At 47.3% G+C, this 21224-nt stretch overlaps 1 protein-coding gene across 2 annotated transcripts; it reads left to right on the top strand.

Moving 5' to 3' along the window:
• Positions 1-253: 253 nt before the first annotated feature.
• LOC111842138 (leucine-rich repeat-containing protein 75B-like) lies at positions 254-19968 on the top strand. 2 transcript variants are annotated; one of them, XM_023808462.2, is made up of 4 exons: positions 254-393; positions 7376-7504; positions 9028-9140; positions 18326-19968. In XM_023808462.2, the coding sequence occupies exons 2-4, from the start codon at positions 7379-7381 to the stop codon at positions 18900-18902; spliced, it is 816 nt and encodes a 271-aa protein (XP_023664230.1). In that variant the 5' UTR covers positions 254-393; positions 7376-7378; the 3' UTR covers positions 18903-19968. The 2 variants fall into 2 exon arrangements, with proteins under 2 accessions (XP_023664230.1, XP_023664229.2); XM_023808461.2 differs by lacking the exon at positions 254-393 and adding an exon at positions 443-2311.
• Positions 19969-21224: the final 1256 nt, after the last annotated feature.

The following is a 21224-nucleotide window of genomic DNA, read 5'->3' on the forward strand; positions in this document are numbered from 1 at the left end:
TGCAGAGATGTTAGAAACGATGGATCCCGAGTTCATCCTAAATTATATCCGATGTTAAATCGGGGCAACATGGCATCCTCAAGTTTTATACCAGTAAACCGATGCGAATCGATTAATCTTACCATCCCTACTGTAAACTGTTATATGCCCCTCTGTCTACCCGCCTCCACCGCTTCTGGATGCATGCAGTATCGAATTGTGTATTCTGCAATTTCTGGGAAGGAGCACAGCAGCCCGGATAGCGGTCCTGCCATGTAGTTCATCATGAAGGTAGAGATCCTGTGGCGACGCTTGGGGGCAGCAAACGACGACTGTCCCGTGGGTGTCCATCTGAACAATTTATAGAAAGATGCGTCTGCGATTGTTAAAAACCTATACGGGCGCCGATTAACGGTAATAACATTTTTAATCAACAACTCATTTCTTAATGTGAAGGTAAGTTTATGTAAGACTTAGGTCTACTATATGTTATACTATATGTTATAAGGGGCGTCTGCGGGGTACGCCCCCTCCCCTCACACGCACACAGACACTCACACCGACATGCCTATTGTGACAGGATTTGCCGAACTTGTCAGTGTAGATTAGCGGAATGACGTTACATTATTTTTTTATTTTGTGGAAAACGAAAGATCGATCTGCTCTCCAGATTTAATCACGAATTATAAGAATGTCGCGGGCCGGTACGGACCTAGCTCATAGGTCTAAGTGGTGAACAAGCCGATCCCTCTAACTCACTACGGAAAATGGCTGATCGTCCAGATCTCAGTAGTTGTATTTAGCTCTGGCGCTGTTCACTTTTAAAACTGATGATGCTTAAAAATCGACCTGCAATATCTGTATGTTAACCGATACATCGTCCATCTCAAACTTGTTTGTTCCATCTTCATAAAGACAACATGTAAAGCAACATAACCAGGAATAAATTGCTCGAGAATCGTGAGACCAAATCGTCATCTCGATTTTGAGTGAAAAACAAATCGTGACTTTTATTTTACCTAGAATCGTGCAGTCCTACGTTACGTTTCTGCAGACATAAAGAGGCAAAAAACGTTAGTCAAAAAGTCTAAATGACTAGGTGTACACACTGCGTACAGGCCGGCGTACAGCCGCAAGCGCCAATGTTATAGATAGAAAAAAACTAATAAGGAAATTAGAGCATTGCTTATTTTCCACATTAGTTGAAGTCGTTATGAAATCCGGAACGTTGCGAAATAGTAACATATTGTCTCAGAGGTCTTGGGAGTGGAGGAATGCAAAATCAAATGCAGGAAAAACAAATCTCGAAAATTGTAGTGTGGTTTTAATATATAGCTTATTTTGTAGTTTAGAATAGAAACGGGCTAAATAAACGTTACATTTTTGCAAAACTCTAAATAACGCGTGGAATCCAAATAACCAAAACGAGCTGTTTTTCAGTAGCAACCAATGTATCACGAACACAGCTGCAGTTTCCCCGCTTCTCAGCCGCCCGATTATTATTTACCTAATATACTTTTTAGCGCTGCATTAATCACAGGCAACACTATCACCCAACCAACAGTCAGCAAATGAAATTTCTAGGGCTGAGGCCAAGCTTGTGCGATGGCTGTTATTATACAGCGGTGTGGGCTCGCCGCGCTCTGATTGGCCGCCCGAAGCAGCTTTCAGATACAAACTGCTCCGCCAGCGCGGCTCCGGAGTTGCGTGCGTGTGTTTGGGGGGCTGGAGCCTCATCGCTGTTTACTAGTGCAGAGGAGATGGGCTTCAATAGTAAGTGCTACGATTTTTTAATGCAATCGGCGCCGCTCTACTTTCTTGGCCGGATCCGAAGTTGGCACCGGTAAGGCGACGCTTGCGTTGCAGTAAAACCGAAGTTGGTTCTCCTCCAAGTTCACAGCCTCCAGTGGGCTGGCTGAGGGTTCAAGAGTCTTCACGCTTTGTTTGCCACAGATGCCTTTTGCTGCCTTTTGATTACGGCGTACTGTTTTTTTTTCCTCGTAAGATCGACTAACAGGAATTAACGCTTTAGCGGTAAGTGATGGGCTCCCGGCTGAGCAGGCAGGACAGCCTAAACGGCGAGGTACATTTTTCCAAGAACAGACCCCAGCGACACGGCACCTGCGGGGAAGACGTGGTGGCTGCCAACCGCGGCGGCGGGAACTTCTCGCTTTCATCCCTGATCAGAAGGTCCGACAAGCTGCCGAGGATGCTGCGGAAGACAACGCAATGTCCCTATATGAGAAGAGTGGCTTGGATCCGGGAGATACAGACACTTCTCCGGGTGAACAAGGTGGAGCAGGCGGGCGATATACTCAGATTACTTAGAAAGGTAAAAAAGGAAAATATCTTGTTTATGACGTAGGTGATGCTCTGGAAACCACTCCTATTTCGCCGATAATTTGTACATGTGTAGAATATGCGAAGCGGCAAAACGTAATTTGCTAGTTAAGCCATGCTTCATTGTATGTTCATGTATTTAAAATTGTGTATTTGTACACAACTAGTGCATGAATATTTGTGACAAGGTTTTTTAAAAATATTTTTTTAATGTCCATTTTCTCTTGATTAATAGGACTGATGGGTGCGCCCACCCCTCGTGGGCAGCCTGTAATAGCATCGATGGAAGTCCAGTAACCACAGGTTGTTCCTAAAGTAGTGCAGTATTGCGGGGAAAGTTAGCTGGAGCGTGGGCTGGACCCATCTATTCAAAAAAATATGCCGGAGTCTTTAGATCCGTGTCTCCTGTGGCGAAAATTCCCTACTTTTTAATTAATATCACCACACGTGCATTTATGGTCTCCCACCAGAGCAGAATATGTCCTCAGAACAATACGCCTCGACAAGTGCTTTTACAGATATCTGATAAAAGGCTCCTTTAACTTCTATTAAAAGGTGTGGATTTCAGATAGGGCCTCACATGTTTATTTTAGTAATTGTGGTGGTTTTCATGCATGACTCTGGATGGATGGATTGATTGCTTTGGTGGCCCTCCCAAGCAGAGGATCTTTTCACCCTTACACCAGGCCGACCTGCGCTGGCAGCATATATCACACATTTTTTTTTTTTAGAATTAAGTGGTCATTGTCAACACACCACAGCACACAGTGTGCAACAACGAAATGTGACCTCTGCATTTGACCCATATGTGACTTTTGTGACATAGCAGGGGGCAGCTAATTCAGTGCCCGGGGAGCAGTGCTTGGGGACGGTACCTTGCTCAGGGTACCTCAGTGGTGACTTGCTGGTGGGGGATTCGAACCTGCAATCTTTCAATTACAAGTGCACTATCCTAACCATCAAGCCACCACTGTCCTTTTTAATAAAAAGATAGAACTGAAATGTAGCGAAAAGTAATCCACAGAATAAACAAAAAGGGGAGTGGGATCGCGGGGGGGCTCAGTAACCCCGCTGCATTTCCCCAGATGTTAGTGCTGAACACCAAGCAGGTCTAGTCAACCCACCCATTTATGTGGAAACCAGGAAGGTCTGCTGCTGCTTCAGATAGCGCATATTCTCACCACCCCAAGCGAAATGTTGTGACGTGGGCGTTTAAATCAGCCTGACCAGTGTGTGTGTTTGTGTGGAGGGGGGGGTCTTTGAATTAAATGCCACACAAGCAACTGCCAGATTGCCTGAGAAGGGGTTATGCTAATGTGCCCCCCCCTCCCCGCTGACTTGTACAGCTGCAGGGTTTCCGAGGGAGAGCGTGTTGGACAGAATAATACACTGCTATGGGGATTCCTGCATATTGAATTTTAATTACTCCTGTAGCATTTATGCAAATCGGGCCAAGCACTGCGGTGCACGTTATATTAAACAGGGCTGCACTGGCTCTCGTAGGTGTGGTTGGTTTGGTGCTGGGTCAGTCGCATCCATATTGTTTGGAACGGCGTCGTTTTCATTTCGTTTGGTCCATAGCTGTAACTCTGCTCCTTTCCCAGGAGGATGTTCATTGCATTACGCTGGTAAAGATTCTCCCCATGAATTTGTTGTCCTGCTTTGAACTTGGAAGGAAGTGTCTTGCCTCATATTTAGATGCCTTCTATGGCCTTTAGCTTTTAGGTGTTGAATTTTGTGCCCCCGCCCTCAGTAATCTGCCCTCTCAGGTCATGTCTATTAAGGGAACCTTTGCTGGTTTGCTCCACTTCGGTCAGAATTTGTATATCTGCAAAACCATTTTTTAGATGCTGTTATTGTCAAGCTCCTGATTTCCTTAATATATTTTCAGCTTCAGCACTGTCAGCTTTGGTACAAAACAGATTGATGTTGTTATTTGTGAGTTTTATAAATCAGCAGTTATCTTTATTGGCTGAGAGACGGAGAGGGACGCAGACCAGCTTACAATGTTCATCTAATGGTTCCCTCTGGAATATTACATGACACAATTTTCTTTCCAAATCTAAGCAGCTTAAATTATGTACATAAATATAAAATTATGCTGATTGTCTTGATTGTCTTTGCTTGTCTTGTACGACACCCCAAAGAAATTTCTTGTATGTTAAAGTACTTCGCAATAAATAAACAATTCTGACTCTGATTCTTTGGTGTCTAAATCATATACCTACCATTTAATTATTAAACTACAGTCGGCCCTTCCACATCACGGGGGTTAGAGGCCCAGCCCCCTGCATTCTGGCAAAACCACATAAAATATCCCTTTGGCGAGCAAAGAGAAGTGAAAACCAGCACTGTACATATATTTTATACTGTGCATATATTTTACACCTTTATGAGTTACTAAACTTTGTGTGTCATCTGCCGGTTTTGCAAAACTCCCAAAAAGTCCCCAAAAACTCCCACTTAATTTCTTATGCCAAACCCGAGACATATCGAAATCGCGATGGGGAAGGATCAACTACACTGACCAAGACATTTAAAAGACGTTTAATTTTAGCAAAGTCCTTGCAAAATAGATGGGGCCTTTCAAATGCCTTGAGGTGTTTGGTTTACTCCAGTGCTGCGATGTTGGCCCCAGGTGATGTGAAATCCACATCATCTTCTAAGCCTAATGAAGTGAGAAGCAAACACCTTCAATCCTGGATCATTATTCTTCTGATTTTTTTTTAATGCATGTCTGGTTTCCTTTTGATGTAAACCATAGGTCAAAAGAAGGGCCCTCGCAGAACCTTGTGCTGTTGTCAGCCCCTTAACTCATAGTCTCCGTCTTTATATACTTTACACTCCCAAAAAAAACCATCCTTATCCCTGCCAGAGGTGGGTAGCTCAGGTCCAGAGGGTAAAAGTCCAGACCAGGATTTTGTTAAAACCAACCAGTTGTGTACTCCGTGACGGTGACTCTCTATACTCCATTAGTGTTGTGAAACAAAATCTTAGTCTGGACTTTGACTCTCTGCACCCGAATAACTCACGTCTGATTCCTGCTGTTTTACATTTAAAACTGATTTGGCATTTCATAAATCTCTTACTTGCAACTCTAACTCGATGAGCCTCTTGTTCTTGTATGAAAAATTTCAGATTGTCCTGGGGGAGTGTGAAAGTAGGGTCTTGCTATTGCCTTATGTGGAGTTTATCAAAGCCAGTTGAATAACGGGGCCTTGCAGACTGAGTATCGGCACTTGGCCGGGCTTAATGTGGAGTTTGATTTGTGTGGGACTGAGTTTAATAGGGAGCACATTCTACATAATGGCAGCAGTAATGGACACAGAAAATGTTTTGGTGTTAGCAGGAAGGTGTGATAGCCTGGCAATAACACTGTCTGGTCTGTTTGCAATTTTCACCAATCACCAGGCTACAGGCTGGAATTAAACCAAATCTGAGGCATCTGTTGGAGACGGAGGTAGATTCGGAGGTCTGTTGGACCAAAATGCAGGATCAGTCTGGCATCTTCAATTTTTAGCCTGCAAGATTTAAAGTTTTATAGGGGGAAGGCAAGCAGTTTTCCGTATATGTAACAGCTGCTAATTGCATGTAAATTTGACCTGATAGGTTCATGTTGCCCGGAGATGTGATTTGATCATAAATAACACCATTTCCTTCCTGGGTTAGGGAGTATCACAGTCAAATAACTAGGATTCCCTGGTTTGAAGTGGGAGACGAGAACCTGGATACTACTGGTTAAGATTCAGTTTCAGACTAGCAATCTGTCACCTCACACAGGGAAGGCTTCCCAGAATGCAACTCTGTTGAATTAGAAGGTATCAAAGATATTTTTCATAGCCGTCAGTGAGGATGATCCTGCTCCGTGTTTGGCTGTGGAGGATGCAGCCGGGTGATTGGGTGGTTGACTAGGGCTGGTTTCCAGATGGCTGTTAGCTGCAGTCAGTGAGTGTAAATGCTGTCAGGTTTTGCCCCCCCCCAACTCCCTCCCTCAGCCTGCTCCATGTTCTGTATGCCTGAATAACCCTGCGTGTGAATCTTGCTCTCTGGATGCTGTCCCTGTAGATTTTGAAGCCTCGGGGGGGGGTGCTGCCATAATGATGACTTGCCGGTTGTCTTTGACGTCTGTCACCCCCCTCCCCTCCCTCAGTGGACATGGGAGGGTTTTATTCTTACCCAAAAGGTCTTTAAAGCACCTTGTCTTCTGAAGGTTCTAACCCGACTGAAGCTCCACCCTCCTGTGGCCCCCTTGAGACCCCCAGCTGCCCCCCTCCCCCCTTCAGTTAATGTATGTTATATATCGTTCTGCTGTGCTCAGATCACACGGAGTGCTGTACTCAGAAGGGAGCTGGGTGGGTGGATGGGCGGCAGTACTGGGGGGCTGGCAAACTATACTCGAGCATTCTTGTGTGTTTTTTTTCTCCACTCACAGATCATAGCTGCCTGTATGAAACGGCAGTGGTATAAATGTTTTGCTGTTGGATAATTGCTTGGTGCTGGTCATGGCTACCAGCACGTCCAAAGATTGTTTGGGCGTGCAGTATAAATCGGTCTTAAATATAAGGATTTTTGTTCTTGGTTCTGTCAGAATCGTGGGTGAACTGCACATCACACCCCAGCAATCCATAAAGGTCTCATGCAGAAAAGTGTGTCTCTGCATCCATCTTCTTGTCACTTGTCCTGGACAAGGTTGTGGAGCATCTGGAGCCAGTCTCAGGGAGCGTAGGACCCGAGGATGGGGGTACTAAGTAACTGGTGATGAAGAAGGGCTGGTTAGATGTTTCTGTGTAATGTTCGGGTTGCATTTGCTGCGATCTTAACGGCTTGATATGTGATATGCATCTCTGTTGGAAGAGGTTGACATGGCTATGGTTGGGGTGTTGACCTAGTGTTTGTTCTTAAAGGTACAGTGCTGACACAGTTCACTGATTATGAAGTTTTGTCTCTTGTGGAATGAATGGATACACACCCCTCCCCCTCCACTATAACATAGACTGAATACAGGAGATGTCTTTCTGTTTTGATCTATGTCTGCTTTGTTCCACCTGTCTTGTAGGACATGGGTCTGGAGGGCACCTCCCTCACCGACATCCTGTACAAGAACGCCGCATTCCTGAACCTGGTGGACCCCATCTCCCATGAGCTCCTGCTCAGCCTGGCTCGTGACATGCAGTGCCCTAAAATGGTGAGTTCCTCCTCGGCCTGCCCCTGAGACGCCCTGGAGAAGATGCTACAGCCACTGATGCTCATGAATGACTCATTTTTCCTGCTGTGACTCTTCCAGTGCCAGTGTTGCTGTGGTCCGATTGTTCTTGTTCCAACTAATCTTTTGGGGCTCAAGTTAATAATATGCAGTTAATATTCTGGATTTTGGTTTTACATAGGTTTAGGCTTAGTATTTGTTACAGAAAAGTGTTCTTCTCCTTTTCTCCTTCTTAGCCCAGAACAGCTGCCTTGTCGCTCTGCTGTGTATCCTGATACTGTAAAAACATCAAGCTCATTCTGTCGCTTCAGTGTGTCTTGTATCTGTAAGCGCATATTGCCCGGGGGGAGAGGTTCTTGTTTCTTGTTTGTGGGGAAAGGCGTCACAGAGGAGTTGTAAATGGAACAGGGCATGGGTGTTCAGCCAGTTAACTCTCTATAAAAATCCACAGTGTGAAAAGATGTATCTCAAAGTAATACGTAGATGGAAATGTGAAGAAAGAGCCACCACCAATGGCTAATAGTTACCATTTTCTTGCAGCTGAATTGATGTATGCTGGTTTTACCTCTATTTCCTTTGGGTTCTCTCTCTCTCTCTCTTTCTCTCTCCCTGTATCCTCGGTAATTAGATTACTCCTTCTCTGCTCAATTCAATCCGTTTAAAGACTTGCGGGCCGGAGTGGGGGAGGGAGATGTGAATGTTTGCTCCGGGAGTCGCTCGAGGTGAGCGTGTTCGGTGAGCGAGGGGAAGGGCTGCTTGCATGTTACTGGTGGCACTGGTCAGAAGGCCAGAGGCAGGAGGTCTATGCTCTGGGTCGGTCCTCTATTCAACCTACTCTGTATGAATGTAGACTACCTCCCAACAAAACGTGCTGACATCCAGTCAACTGCACGCCTTTTGGAATTAAGGCGACGCACATGAAGACAGATTGTTCTGGAACTAAGGTTCCCTTGTTGGTGCTGAAATTTTATATGAGAATCTCAACTTGATTTAGAAAGTCAGTCATGTGGTTCCGGGGAGGGGGATTACAAAATCTAATTCCACTAGTCCCACCTGCTCTTGGGCCTTTAAGGCTGATTAAAGTGAGACACTCTGACAATATTACTTGTCACCCATGTCGCCTCAGTACTTGTTAAGTGTTCTTGTATCTGTTCGCAGCGATGCGCATTTTGCCAAAAGGGAGAAAAAAAGGGAATTTGGAATACTTGAGATTTTTAATATATTATATTACATTTTTATTTGTGACTTTATTGGTTTTTATTTTTAGGGGGCTCTGTTATATAAAACTTCGGTATGATGTAAAAAGTTCTCTCTACCCCTTCCAACAGCTGCACCATATGACCAACACTAACACCCCTGTGAGGCACCATCACGACTTCTGAGTGCCGTGCTAAAATTAGCATGTGTGCCTCTTTAGTACAGATTACAACCTGGAACCCGGTTCCGTGTTTGTCGCATGTCGACCAAGGACAATAAGCCCTTCCGACATTCTTGTTTTGGTGCAGGATGCTGAGCCAATGAAGTCTTCTGAGAAAATATGCAGACAGCTGATTTACCATCTGACCCCGCACTCCAAATGGGCCAGGCAGGGCACATTGCGGAAGAAACCCCAGACTTGGTAAGGTTTCTGTAGAACCCCCGTCAGCACCAGGACAGGCGAAGGCTCAGTGTCCTGCTCACATTGATGTATTGTTGTGATTGATGTATTGTTGTGATTGATGTATTGTCGTGATTGATGTATTGTCGTGATTGATGTATTGTTGTGATTGATGTATTGTTGTGATTGATGTATTGTTGTGATTGATGTATTGTCGTGATTGATGTATTGTCGTGATTGATGTATTGTTGTGATTGATGTATTGTTGTGATTGATGTATTGTTGTGATTGATGTATTGTTGCTGGGGGCTGTATTGGAAAGGGGGTCATTAAACTTCAGTTCAAGTGACAAAGGGAAGAACTGTCATGATTCTCTTGGATAACTCCTTCTACGTGATTGGCATGGTGCCTCAGTGGACAGCACTGTCGATTTCACACCTCCAGGATGAGGGTTTCATCTTCACCCGTCTCTGTGTTACGTGCGTTTCCCCATGCAGCCCAGAGACATACAGTTAAGCTCCACCCTACAATTGGCACCCTTAGTCCATTGGCCGCTTTACTGTCCTGTCTGGCAGGGTAATCATGACACAGTGAGACCAATCGGCTGTCTTGTTGTGGTTGAGCCAGCCCAGCTGATTGGCCTTTATTTGTTGACAGTGTTTGTTAAAGGAAGCAGTAGGTTTGTCATGGTACCCGGGTACATACTGGTATCATGTTACTATTCTGGTGTTTGTACAGCTGTCATTTTGCCCATTAGCCCCATGCAGTGGGATCAGGTTCCAGATTTATGGATGACTTCAGTTTAGGTACAGTGCGAAGTGAGTGTTCTGGAGAAGCTGCATCCTAGCAACTTGAGGGCTGGCTGTTTAGCCCCGCCCCCTCCAAATGTCACATGCCTCATGGGCGTGGCCTCTGATTGACATGCACGTGCCAGTGAGAGAAATGCAGGGGCAACAGGAGTTGGTCTTCTAAGTAGTTCTAAATTTAAATCTGTCCATCAGAAGGTGCTTAATCCTGATTTGTGACGACGTTTGTGATGGAAGGGGGAATAATCCAGATTACGGTTTAAGAATAGGGCTTTCATTTGCGTGACTGCTTATCTTGGCATTAAGCCCTGAAATGTTTCTACTTAAATGACCTAACAGCAGTGTTTGAATTCAGGTAAAAATGCCTTTTAATATTTCCCTCTTTGTCTCCTGGCTCAAATCAAGTTGCGATGCAGTTAGCCCAGTGTTTAGTACCCTAAGCACAGCAAATAAAGCACAGTAGCTTTCTGTGAACAGTTTTGAAAACAGTGCTCAATACTGAACAGCAGGTGGTGCAGTGACAAAGGGCCTGGTTCCTTAAGGTTACTATGATACACTCCAGTAAAACATCCAGCTGCTTAAATCACTGTCATTCCCATTGTAGTGTAATGGCCAAACCATTAAGGGGCACAAAGCCAAACCAAACACTGGTAATGATGGTGACTAGCAGCATGAATTGCCCTGATGGGAGAGCCTTGCAGTACAGTTATGTTGTGAATCTGTGCTGCTAGGCCTGTCTGGTGGATGGTCCAGGGGGGCAAAACCCAGCCAAGAAGAGAAAGGGAGCCGGTCGGTATCAGGGGCTGGACAGCGACACACGCTGTGATGCTTCTTTTTTTTTGCTGAGTCCCCCTGATTGGCTAATTTTTATAATATTTTTTTTTTGTTCATCGCCTTAACGCAGTGTGCAGCTCCTTACTCATGGCAGGGAAGCGGGAGGTGTGACTCGGCATGTGGCTGGCTGACCCCCCCACGGCCTTGCTGCTGCCTCGCTAACCTGACACGCTCTGCGGCCTCTCAGCCAGCTTCTGACTGCTTATCGAATTCAGCCGGACGGGGCGACAGGCGGGGGGGGGGGGGGTTCGGCTTAAATGTCATGCTGGACTCCAGCTGCCCCCTCCCCCGTTCGTCTCCCTCCGTCTGCTCTGAGGGATCTGAGCTCAGCTCCCAGTTTGCCCCCCCTCCTCCACCCCCTTCCAATCTGAAATGCTGCTCTTCCAATTTTCGTCTTTTTGAAACTGGGGGCCTTGACAGGAAGCGTGCCCCCCCCCCCCCCTCCCAGTCATTTTCTCAGGCCGCCCGCTAGGCCATGGATCCCCCGGGTGATGAGGCGTGGGTGAGAATGTCTGACAGAGGAGCTCCTGATGCTGTGTGTGTGTGTGTGTGTGTGTGTGTGCTTGTGTGTGTGTGTCTGTGTGTGTGCGTGTGTGTGTGTGTGCGCGCATGTGTGTGGATTAGGTTTATATTATATTGTGGGGAACAAAATAAAGATCTGTTTTTTGACATTGTGGGGACCATTTTTCAGGTCCCCACAAAGGTCTGTGAATGTAGTCGAAAAAGTAAAAATGCCAAAAGTCTCGTATTTTGTTTGGTTACTTATGGTTAAGGTTAGGGCAGGGTAGGAGTTAAGGTAGAAATTTGTCAATAGAAATGAATGGAGAGTCCCCACAAAGATATAACTACAAACCTGTGTGCCTGTGTGTGTGTGTGTGTGTGTGTGTGTGTGTGTGTGCCTCCACTCTGGATACTTCATTACCTGAGGCTTTGCGGCGTTATTAAAAAGGAGGTGTCCGGGTCCCCCCCCCATTGGGGGCTGTGATGAGCATCTGCCTGCCCCTGTTCCTACTTTAACCCTGGTTACTACTTACATCACTGCAATAATGAGCATCCAGAAGCTGCTGTGTGTCGCAAAGTGGCGTCACCATGGTGCTGGTGACCGCTGACATCACCAAGACGCAGTGTAAGCTGCCGTGGGTGGGGCACTGCGTGTCCTCTGTGTAGCCCCTGTCTGAAGGACTGAAACTTTATATTCTGATGTGCTGGCATTCAGCTAAAAGGCTGCTCTTACCTACATGCACTGGATTGGCCCTGGATGGGTACAGTGTGAAAGCATCTCCGCTGTCCTCCATGCCTGGATGGACCAAGATGCTCCTCGCTGTTGAAGTCACATAGAACCGGAGGTAATATTTTTGGTTCACGTTATCTCACCCCGCAGGGGGTGGCGAGAGCCACAACGGAGCATTCTGGAATATTCCATGGCTGTGACATCTGATCCAAGCTGGTTTGTCATGTGATGAGCTTGTGAAGGGGTGGGGGGGGGGGGGGTTCCTGACCCACATCTGCCTGACAACTCAATACCTGAAGAGCAGGGGGGGCTGAGCTCTGAGGTGGGGGGCGGCAGTCGAGGCACAGGTGGATTGACTCAGGTTTCCACATAATCAGCGTGCAGTTGCTCTTTATGCCCAGCGGGGGTCTCGTGCCCTGCTGATACAGCCGATGCTGTTTAATGCCAGTTGGGGGGGGGCACCTGTACTCTCTGCCTGACTGAGCCTCCCCTTAATCTTCATGACAGGTTTCAGACTCTGCAGATGGGCCGCTGCCTTTTCGCTTGCCAGTTACCCCCCCCCCCCACTCCTCCTCCCATGGGATCACTGCACCTGCCGCCGTGGTAACTGGGAGCCGCTCCAGTGCAGGTGAAGCGTGCGGCTTGGGGGCGATGGCTCTCCCTTCTCTGGAAATTGGAGCATGTGCTGCGACTTTGTGTAACCTGGCAAGACACCCTCCCTACCCTGCATGTCCGCCTTACCCACACTCCCTGCGCCGTGATCTCTGATCCCCCTCAACATGATGGGGGGGGGGGGGGGGGACACCAATCAGCTTTTCCCTCCAGCCTTGCCCTAAAGTCTTCTGTTCCCCGTTCCTCCTAAACTCCCCTTGAGCAGGAGAAGCACAGTCACTGCAGGCTCTCACCTCCTGCTCTGTGTCTGTGCACCTATCGTGCATGTTCCCCCTCATGGTGCACAGGCGTGCACGTAAGTCATCTGAAATTTCTAAAATGCCCATGGTGAATGTGCGTTGTGTGCGGGACCCCTGTACTGGGTTTGGTGGAAAAACAGATTCTAGATGTCACCGTTTTCTCATTCTGCATTTGGTACACGCCCCCTGACAGGCTGTCGACAGTGAGACAGGGAACATCTTTTGCCGTCTGATCAGTTTTTGACTGAACTGGGGGTTAACATGGGGGAGGGGGGGGTAATTGGTTCTGGTAATTGGGAGCTTTGAAGCGTCGTGATGTTCCAGCAATGCGATGAATGATGGCGGTAAGTCAGTCTGTCGTTTTATGTGAGTGTTTGATGCGTGGGGTTTCTCTGCTGATGGTCAGACGTGTCTCGTTGTTGCAGCTTTGCCGCTATTCTGTGGGAGGTTATTAAATTGCACCCCTGCTGGGTATTAGATAATCGCTGTCCCAGTTACACATTTCTATAGTAAACCCGGCTGCTGCCGTCACTCTCACCTCCGCTGTGCTCGTCCTCCCCTGTTAAACCCCCCCCCCCCCCCCCCCAGCCTGCATGTGATGGACACGGCCGGACTGTTGGCACGTCGAGCGTGCATTCCGAGATGCAAGGCTAATGTAAAAGACTGCCATATAGAGGGACGTGTTTGTCACACGTATGCCACCCCTGTAGTCAGACACCTATCAATAACAAAATTAATGCAGACCAAGCCAGTGTAAGCATTTCAGCAGCTCTTCCCTGCTCACATATGAACATTCTGCTCACAAGGTATGTTAAATAAGAGTCAAGCGTGACAGGGGGACTCTTAGTAATTGCTTGGCAAACTTAGGGCTGCACAATATTGAACAAATTTCATGTACAGTCAGACCTCGGGCGTTCGAGAAGTTAGGTTCCAGAACCCGTCGCGAATGAGGAGGATTTGCAGATGTTTGTTAGAGTCACTAAAAATGGTAATGTGTGCTTATTTCTATAGTTTAAACCCTAAATATGCTCCCAAAACACTTTAATTTCATTTAAAAGTTAGCTTAATACATTACCTTTAAAAAAAAAAAGTTTGATGTAAAAATAGAGTACAGTATCGCCTAACGAATATTTGTCACAGTAGCACATTTACAGTGCAGTATACTAATGTTACCCCTAATAATTCATAGAACACGGCATTGGCTGCCGTCTTCTTTTGCATTCACAGTGAGGTAAAATGAGTAAACGAACGGGACTGTAAACTTATTGACAAAAGCCATATACGTAACCAAGGTGCAATTCAATAAAATACGTAAAGGAAACGTACATGTTCTTGCGGATCTGTGAATTCGTGAATCACGAAGGGCGAATGCATGAGGGTTGACTGTATTGCAAAGTGATTTTTCTCGTGATAAATATTTCAATATTTATAAAGCAAAATGGAGCAGAACCAAAATAACCTGAAGCCAAACAGAACTTATTATCGACCGGTAGATTCTGTCAAATAAGTTTGTGGTGCTGCTGCGAGTTGTGCCTATAGATACAAAGCAGAGCCGGCAAAGCACTTGCTGTTGCTCAATATCAGTGTTACAGAATCCAAAATATTTCAAAATGTTTATAAATTTTGGTTGAGCAGTTTTGGTCGTAATGTTGAAATGCTGCCAGAGGCTCAGTGCAGACGGGGCCCGGGGCGGACACGGCCGGCTCCGGACACGGGGCCCGGGGCGGACACGGCCGGCTCCGGACACGGGGCCCGGGGCGGACACGGCTGGCTCCGGACACGGGGCCCAGGGCCCACTCCTACGTCTGGCTTCCTGCCTTCGAGTAAATAGTGGCCCCCTGGGTACAGGATGGTCCCTTGGACTTAAAGTGAACCACTTGTGTACGTCTTTGTTTCAATCACTGCACTATATCCACCGGTTTCAGAATTACTATAGAGGGACTAACTGGCTAAGTACGGTAATTATAACAGAACCAGGCAGAGACGGGTGGGTATGTGTTCCAGTCTTAGGTGTTCGATGTGTGAATTTGATAGCAGATCACTTTGTATAACTGGTACCTCTGGTGGCTAATTAAGGCTCTCAGAAGCAGGTTTGGTCATGTCAAGCTGGATGAGTTCCAGTTGATGGTAAGAGGAAGTTTCCCCCTTGAGTTGAGCCCCTCCCCCAAGGCCCTGATGTGATTGGAGAGACTCTCATCTAACTGAGGACTGGACCACCATCTCTGGTGGAGAAGGCAGGCTCCTCTTGGCATGCTACCACCATCATGTTTCAGGTGAAAGTGACGAGTGTGACATGGTCAGAAAGGGATGAACAGCATTCTGCCGGCGTCCTCATGATGTCTGGGCTCTTCCTGGCTCCTGTCCCAGTGCCTGCATCTCTTTCTGTGTCATGCTGTTTGTGAAAGCATTCGGTTCAATGGCCCGACATTGCTTCTCACATTCCTTTTGGTTTCCTGTCAGAGCCTGTCTGGCACTGGGTCTCGGTCGATGGGCATTGACAAGGTCAGGCCAGCTGCAGGGGTGGGGCATTTGGTCCCCCCCACCAGACTCTCACATGGTCTGTCTGATGACCTATCATGGTGCCATGGGTTCAGAGGTGCATGGAGGAGTGGGAAGTTTAGCGCCAGCAAACAGACCATGTACGCTGCTCATGGGAGTCCAAGCAACTAGAGCAGGCAGGACCAACCAATCAGATGTCTTCGTCCCACCTCCTCTAGTTGCTTGGACCCAGCTTCTCTACAATCTGATTGGTTATCTCTCTGATCCAATCATTTTTCGTTCTGCCCTCAGAACATTTTTTGTGTAAGTAAATGTTTCTGTGGTCTGATGTTTTTGGGGGGAGTTGATCTCATGGTTGATCTCATGACTTGCTTACATGGTTAATGGCAAAGACACCATTGCTCTCCTGTTCCAGCAAGTTGGGACCTGGATTTTTACTACCACAGCGTAGCAGTTCTATTAATCCTAAAAGTAGTACGAGCTTCTCCCTGCTGGTTACTTATGCTATTAGGGTCAAAGCGGAACCTACCAATATTTACAACAAGACGGGGGGAACAAATCAATGCAGATGATTAGCGTTCTTGGTGTCTCTCAGAAGTTGCGCCCCCCCGGGCTCATACAAGGGATTTTCCCCAATAAGAGGTTAGTGACATTAATGGCTCTTAGCTTTTATGTTTGAAACCTAGGGAATCCATACCTGACTAAGTTGATCAACTGCACTTTGAATAAAATGTGCATTTTATACTTTACGACAGATTGCAGAGGCTTCCACAGAACCACTGCAGAAAGTGCAAGGAATCATTTCAAAATGTTTTTTTCAGACAACAGCTCTGCAACTTCGTTTAAAAACTGAAAAATCTCAGTCTGACCAGTGTTACCCAGAAAGTACTGGTTATTGAATGGCCACAGGCTCTTTAATCTTTTTCTAATGTAAAATCATTTATATATTTTTTATTAAATTATACTTAATGTTATATAATTATTGTGTGGCCAAGATGTAATTTGTCCTGAGTGAAATGAATGCTTGTTCTGCATTTCGGGAAGCATTGTGTAAAAATACCATAATTTGAACTGACATTTATAGACCATTATAATCCTAATTTGACACTTTTTTATCTTTATGACAGCACTCTGGGGGCTGCCTAAGAAAAGCATTTGGCTGCTTTCATATTTGTTGGGGCGGGGGGGGAGGGCTTTCTTACACTTTCATTATACACATCTGATCGTAATGATATCGTACACCTTTCCGGGGGGGGGGGGGGGGGCTGGGCTATGTTATACTCTCATTGCTATTTTTTCTCAGAACTTCCCCCTTCCATTCCATACTTGATCGGTATATTTTGTTATAAAGAATTTCCTTCAGATACAGTTGACACAAATGGCTTTTTGATTCTGTACAATAATCATATTCTACACCTTTCCTCTTGCTCATACACACACGTATTTTAAATGATTGTGTACCATGTCATCTGCCGCTGCGCCCCCAAGAGACAGCGGTGGGAACTGCAGTGGGCGGCAATCTGTGTACTGTAAGTCACCACGGCTGGGAGGCTCATAAATCAGCCAGAGTGCGATGCCGTTCCCTGGGGATGCAGCTGCAGCGTGCCGTCATCCAGAGGGACGCCGGGCTGTCCTGACTTGCATGGCACTTCGCTTTTTCAGTGCTGGGAGGTAGAAGTCTGCAGCATTGTGCAAAGATTAATGGCTGGGGAGGAGCATGTGGCATTGCATGGCCCCTGGGGGGGCACACTGCCCGTGGGCCCCTCGGGCTCTGCAGCGCGGCGCCTGGGAGAGGAAGATGGCTCCTTTCATGTTTGACATAAAAGGTTTTGTTAGCTCTCTTGCCAAGCTTATTTTCTCATCCCTTTGAATTTCGCCCTTGCCCTTGTGGTGGTGCTGCTGGCGGGGGGGGGTCCATTTCATGTGGATTTATTCCCACGCCGCATCACGCAGATGACCAGTAGAGGTCGTTCTTCTCGTATTTCGTTACTAGCATGTTCAAGTATTCACAGGGCGGGGGGGGGGGGGGAGGAGAGTATTGTAAGATTGTCGGGCATTGCAGCTCCGCACACGCATTCATGAGAGCAGGTCTTCCTGGAAGAGCCCCCACCGGCATCTGACTGACCCCAGACTTTCCGTTCATCTGAGCATGCTCTAAATACATGAACCCTTCAAAGGCATTAGACTCTTAATTCATTCACACTTTTATAAGAAGTTATCTGGAGGAAACTGTCAAGCGAGGATTCCAGGAAGGAGCTGGAGTCTCCAATGGCAACCAGAGCAGTTTGTGTGGCAACCGAAAGATACTCCAGTGTATCTGTTGTAACATTCATCAGGGAAGGTTTAATATAGGGATGTGTGGAAAGACAGGATGCAGAGACCGCAGTGTGAGAGAGTTATGGTCACCCTCACAAATGTCCCGAGGCACAGATAGAGCAGGACATCAGGACATCAAACCACTAGAGGCCAGGATGCTGTATGGAGCAGCACAATGGAAACATGGAAACAGCATGTCTCACGCGGGTCACATGGTTTGGTATCGATCCTGCACACGTGTAAATACTTTCCACTGTCATAAGCACTGCCCCCCCCGGAGATGGTCACACCCTGTGGGTCCTGCCAGCCTGGGGTTGGAAAGGCACCCCTGTCTGTGTTGTGAGAGCCAGCGCGTGTGTTTATCTTACCAGGGCTGCGCATCAGCAGGCGTGAGCCCCGAGATCTGCGATGTGCGGGCGGTGAGCTAATGACCGTGAATGAATAAGCGCAGGTCAGGACTGGGGTCCTAATGTACAGTGGAGTTTTTCTACATCTTCCTATCAGGTGGATGGAGCCTAAGGTTTGGGGGGGGGGGGCATTCAGTCAACATGGCTGCTCCCCATCCAGTATCTCCTCAGCATTTATTTTGGTTCTTTCGTCCTCTTTCAGCCTTAAAACGATGCTGCAGAAGAAGCTGTCCAGCGGCACCGTGGACCTGTCCGGCATCGCACTGTCCAGCCAGGACATCCACCGGGTGACGTACTACCTCCAGAAGAACCGCGATGGCCTGGTCTTGGTGGACCTGAGCTTCACGGAGCTCCAGGACGATGGGCTACGGCCCCTGCTGCCCTTTCTGGGGGCACTGCCCAAGCTGTCCACGCTGGCGCTCAATGGCAACCGACTAACCGCCGCCGTGCTGAAGGACCTCACAGAAGTGGCCAAGGACCCCTCGCGCTTCCCCAGCCTGGCTTGGGTGGACCTGGGCAACAACGTGGACATCCTGACCATACCTCAGCCCCTCCTGGTCGCCCTCCGACGTCGTTTCGGCCTCAAGAGCAGCCTGCCCACCATCTATGAACATGGTGAGAGACGCCACCATGATTGGCAGGTAGGGTATGGCGAGGAAGAAGAAGAGGAGGAGAATGTCTCTGACATGTCTGAGGAAGCCCTTGAAGATAAACCAGAGTTATGGGAGGTCAGAGAAAATATGCCCCAGGACATGGAATTGCACTGCTGTGAGAGGTGAACCTGCCATCAGATCCTGCAATGAATTTGGGAACTTGATGTGTAGGGAACCCAGCTTGTCGTGCCCTGACTCCAGCAGGACCTCTGACCTCCACTGTACACTGCCTGTCGTGCTCATTAGTCACAATGTCTCTGGCTGTGACTTCTGATGCAGAAGGTTTCCCTTCCATTGTCAAGGAGTGAACAGGGGACTTGGACACAAACCGTCCCTCCTATTGACTGCTAGTGGTGTCACATGGAGCCGGGTTGGAGGTGTGGATTATTAGCCTTCCACGGCATTGTCCTTTTATTCCCAGGGCTCAGGTGGCTGCACAGTCTGTGGCTTCATTAGGCCACGCCCCCACAAGCGCTCACTGGCCCATATGTGGCCAATGGTAGCTCACTTGCCGTAAAGGGGGAGGGACTTCTTTTACAAAAGGCAGCGTGCAGAGAAGCCATCTCTGGGAGCTTTAATCAGCAGTACTGCTTGGCTGGTTATTGTGGGGAAAAAAAAGAGTTTTTGTAATTACAGCATTCATGGTGTCAGTTTTGAGTGTGTGATGAATAACGGGGTTTGTATTTCGTCTGGACGTGTGGGTCTGCTCTGATCTGCGGTCTCTAGGCACCCACCACTGTAAACAAACAAATACTCTGAGCTTGATGTAGCATCTTGTATGGATCTGTAAGGGATTCACATTTTGTGCTGCTTCAAGAACGTTATTTTGTATTTTTTTTTGTTATTTGTCTGTATTTATGCAAAGGTTTTTGTAGGTGATATGAAGTGTTTTTGTGTTAGTGGTATTAATCTTTCGTATCTGAATCATCACCCGCTGTTCAGTGCAACAACGGATCAGTTGTTACTGTGGTAAATCTGCATCAGCACAGGGATATGTTAGGCTTGTGCGATACAGACTGTCTGCTTCACTTGCACCTGTGTCTGGTGGTCTGGCGGCAGTCTTGCTGCCAATGCATGTCGTAGCAGTGTCACCCTGGCGGGGCTTGTGCAGGTCCGACCTGCCAGCACTGCTAGTGTGAATAACGTTGGTCTCTTATATGGGGGAAAAGAAATAAAGAACATGGTGAAGTAATCGTTTCTTCTGGCTGGTGTTTTTTTGAGGAAGAACTGGGGTCCAACGATACCCTGATCCCCCAACCTGAGGAATGGCCAATTCATCACGCAGACTCGCGGGACCGTCGGCAGAGCTCCAACATTCCTGCTCGTCGTTCTGTTCCAGCGCATACCTGCTTCCCATTTGAATCTCAAATCCCAATTTTAACTTAAACGCCAGCTTAGATGGGCAGGTCTGCAGTCCCTGCAGAAGCGGCTACCCTAGAGGCTCCGTGATGTCACTCATTGCTGATAGGTTTTCGTGTCTGGGCCTGGACGTACTCAGTCCCTGATTGTATATCTCCTTTAGCACCAATGAAGCTGTCACTTTGCCTGAGATGACAGCACTTCTGTGGAAAAATCTGGCTCTTATAATTAATGCCTGTTACTTAACCTTTAAATCAAACGATTTATCAGCCGTCAGACATTCAGTAAAAGCAGCAGTCACTTAAATAGAAAAATACTTGAACTGCAGTGGAAAATTAGTTTCCCTTTTGAGATCACAATGTGATGCTGTGGAGGGTTGGGGGCTGGTGCCCGTTACCCTACAGCTGCCCCCTAATCCACTAAAAACAAAACCACAGCGCCAGCCTTCCTCACCGCACACAAATATAGAATCAGCCTGTTGGGGCTGCAGACATGGCAGGATGGTAGGGGGCGCTGTGCCGTGCCGTGCCTTTAGGCTGGGCTCATCCATAAGGGCTGGCAGGGTTGTTTCTAGGGACCTAGACTAATTAGAGCTCCCCTCCCAGTGTAGCCGGGGTATGTGTTTTTAATCAATGCTATTGTTCATTTAGGTAACAGCTGACCTTTAGCGGGACGGCGTTTCTGCAGGCTGCTCTGCACTGGCTGCCGACGTTTGTGGTCCAAGTGAAGCAGCTCAGGAAACTTTTTGGGGAGATTGTTTTGTGACAGGTGGCTTGGCGATTATGAAATGGCGTGTATCCCAGTGTGTGTGTTTCTGTGAGTGTGTTTCTGTGAGTGTGTGTGTGTTTCTGTGAGTGTGTTTCTGTGAGTGTGTGTGTGTTTCTGTGAGTGTCTGTGTGTTTCTGTTTTTGTAATCATTACATTATGGGGACCAGATTTACCAGTCTGTGGATTTGCATAGATCACATTTGAGGACCAAATTGTCCCCAAAGTGTAGTAAAACCTGAAATTTCCCTACTTCTGGGGACATCTTTTGAGGTCCCCATTTGGATAATTATCCTCAGTTTTATAAACATCTGTGAATGCAAT

The sequence above is a fragment of the Paramormyrops kingsleyae genome, chromosome 7 (genome assembly GCF_048594095.1).
Source record: "Paramormyrops kingsleyae isolate MSU_618 chromosome 7, PKINGS_0.4, whole genome shotgun sequence".
In the NCBI taxonomy this organism is placed as follows: domain Eukaryota; kingdom Metazoa; phylum Chordata; class Actinopteri; order Osteoglossiformes; family Mormyridae; genus Paramormyrops; species Paramormyrops kingsleyae.

Coding starts and splice junctions, on each gene's coding strand:
- LOC111842138 (XM_023808461.2), top strand. CDS start 2,021: ATGGGCTCCCGGCTGAGCAGGCAGGACAGCCTAAACGGCGAGGTACAT. Junction 2,312..7,375: donor TACTCAGATTACTTAGAAAG/GTAAAAAAGGAA, acceptor CCTGTCTTGTAG/GACATGGGTCTGGAGGGCAC. Junction 9,141..18,325: donor CGGAAGAAACCCCAGACTTG/GTAAGGTTTCTG, acceptor GTCCTCTTTCAG/CCTTAAAACGATGCTGCAGA.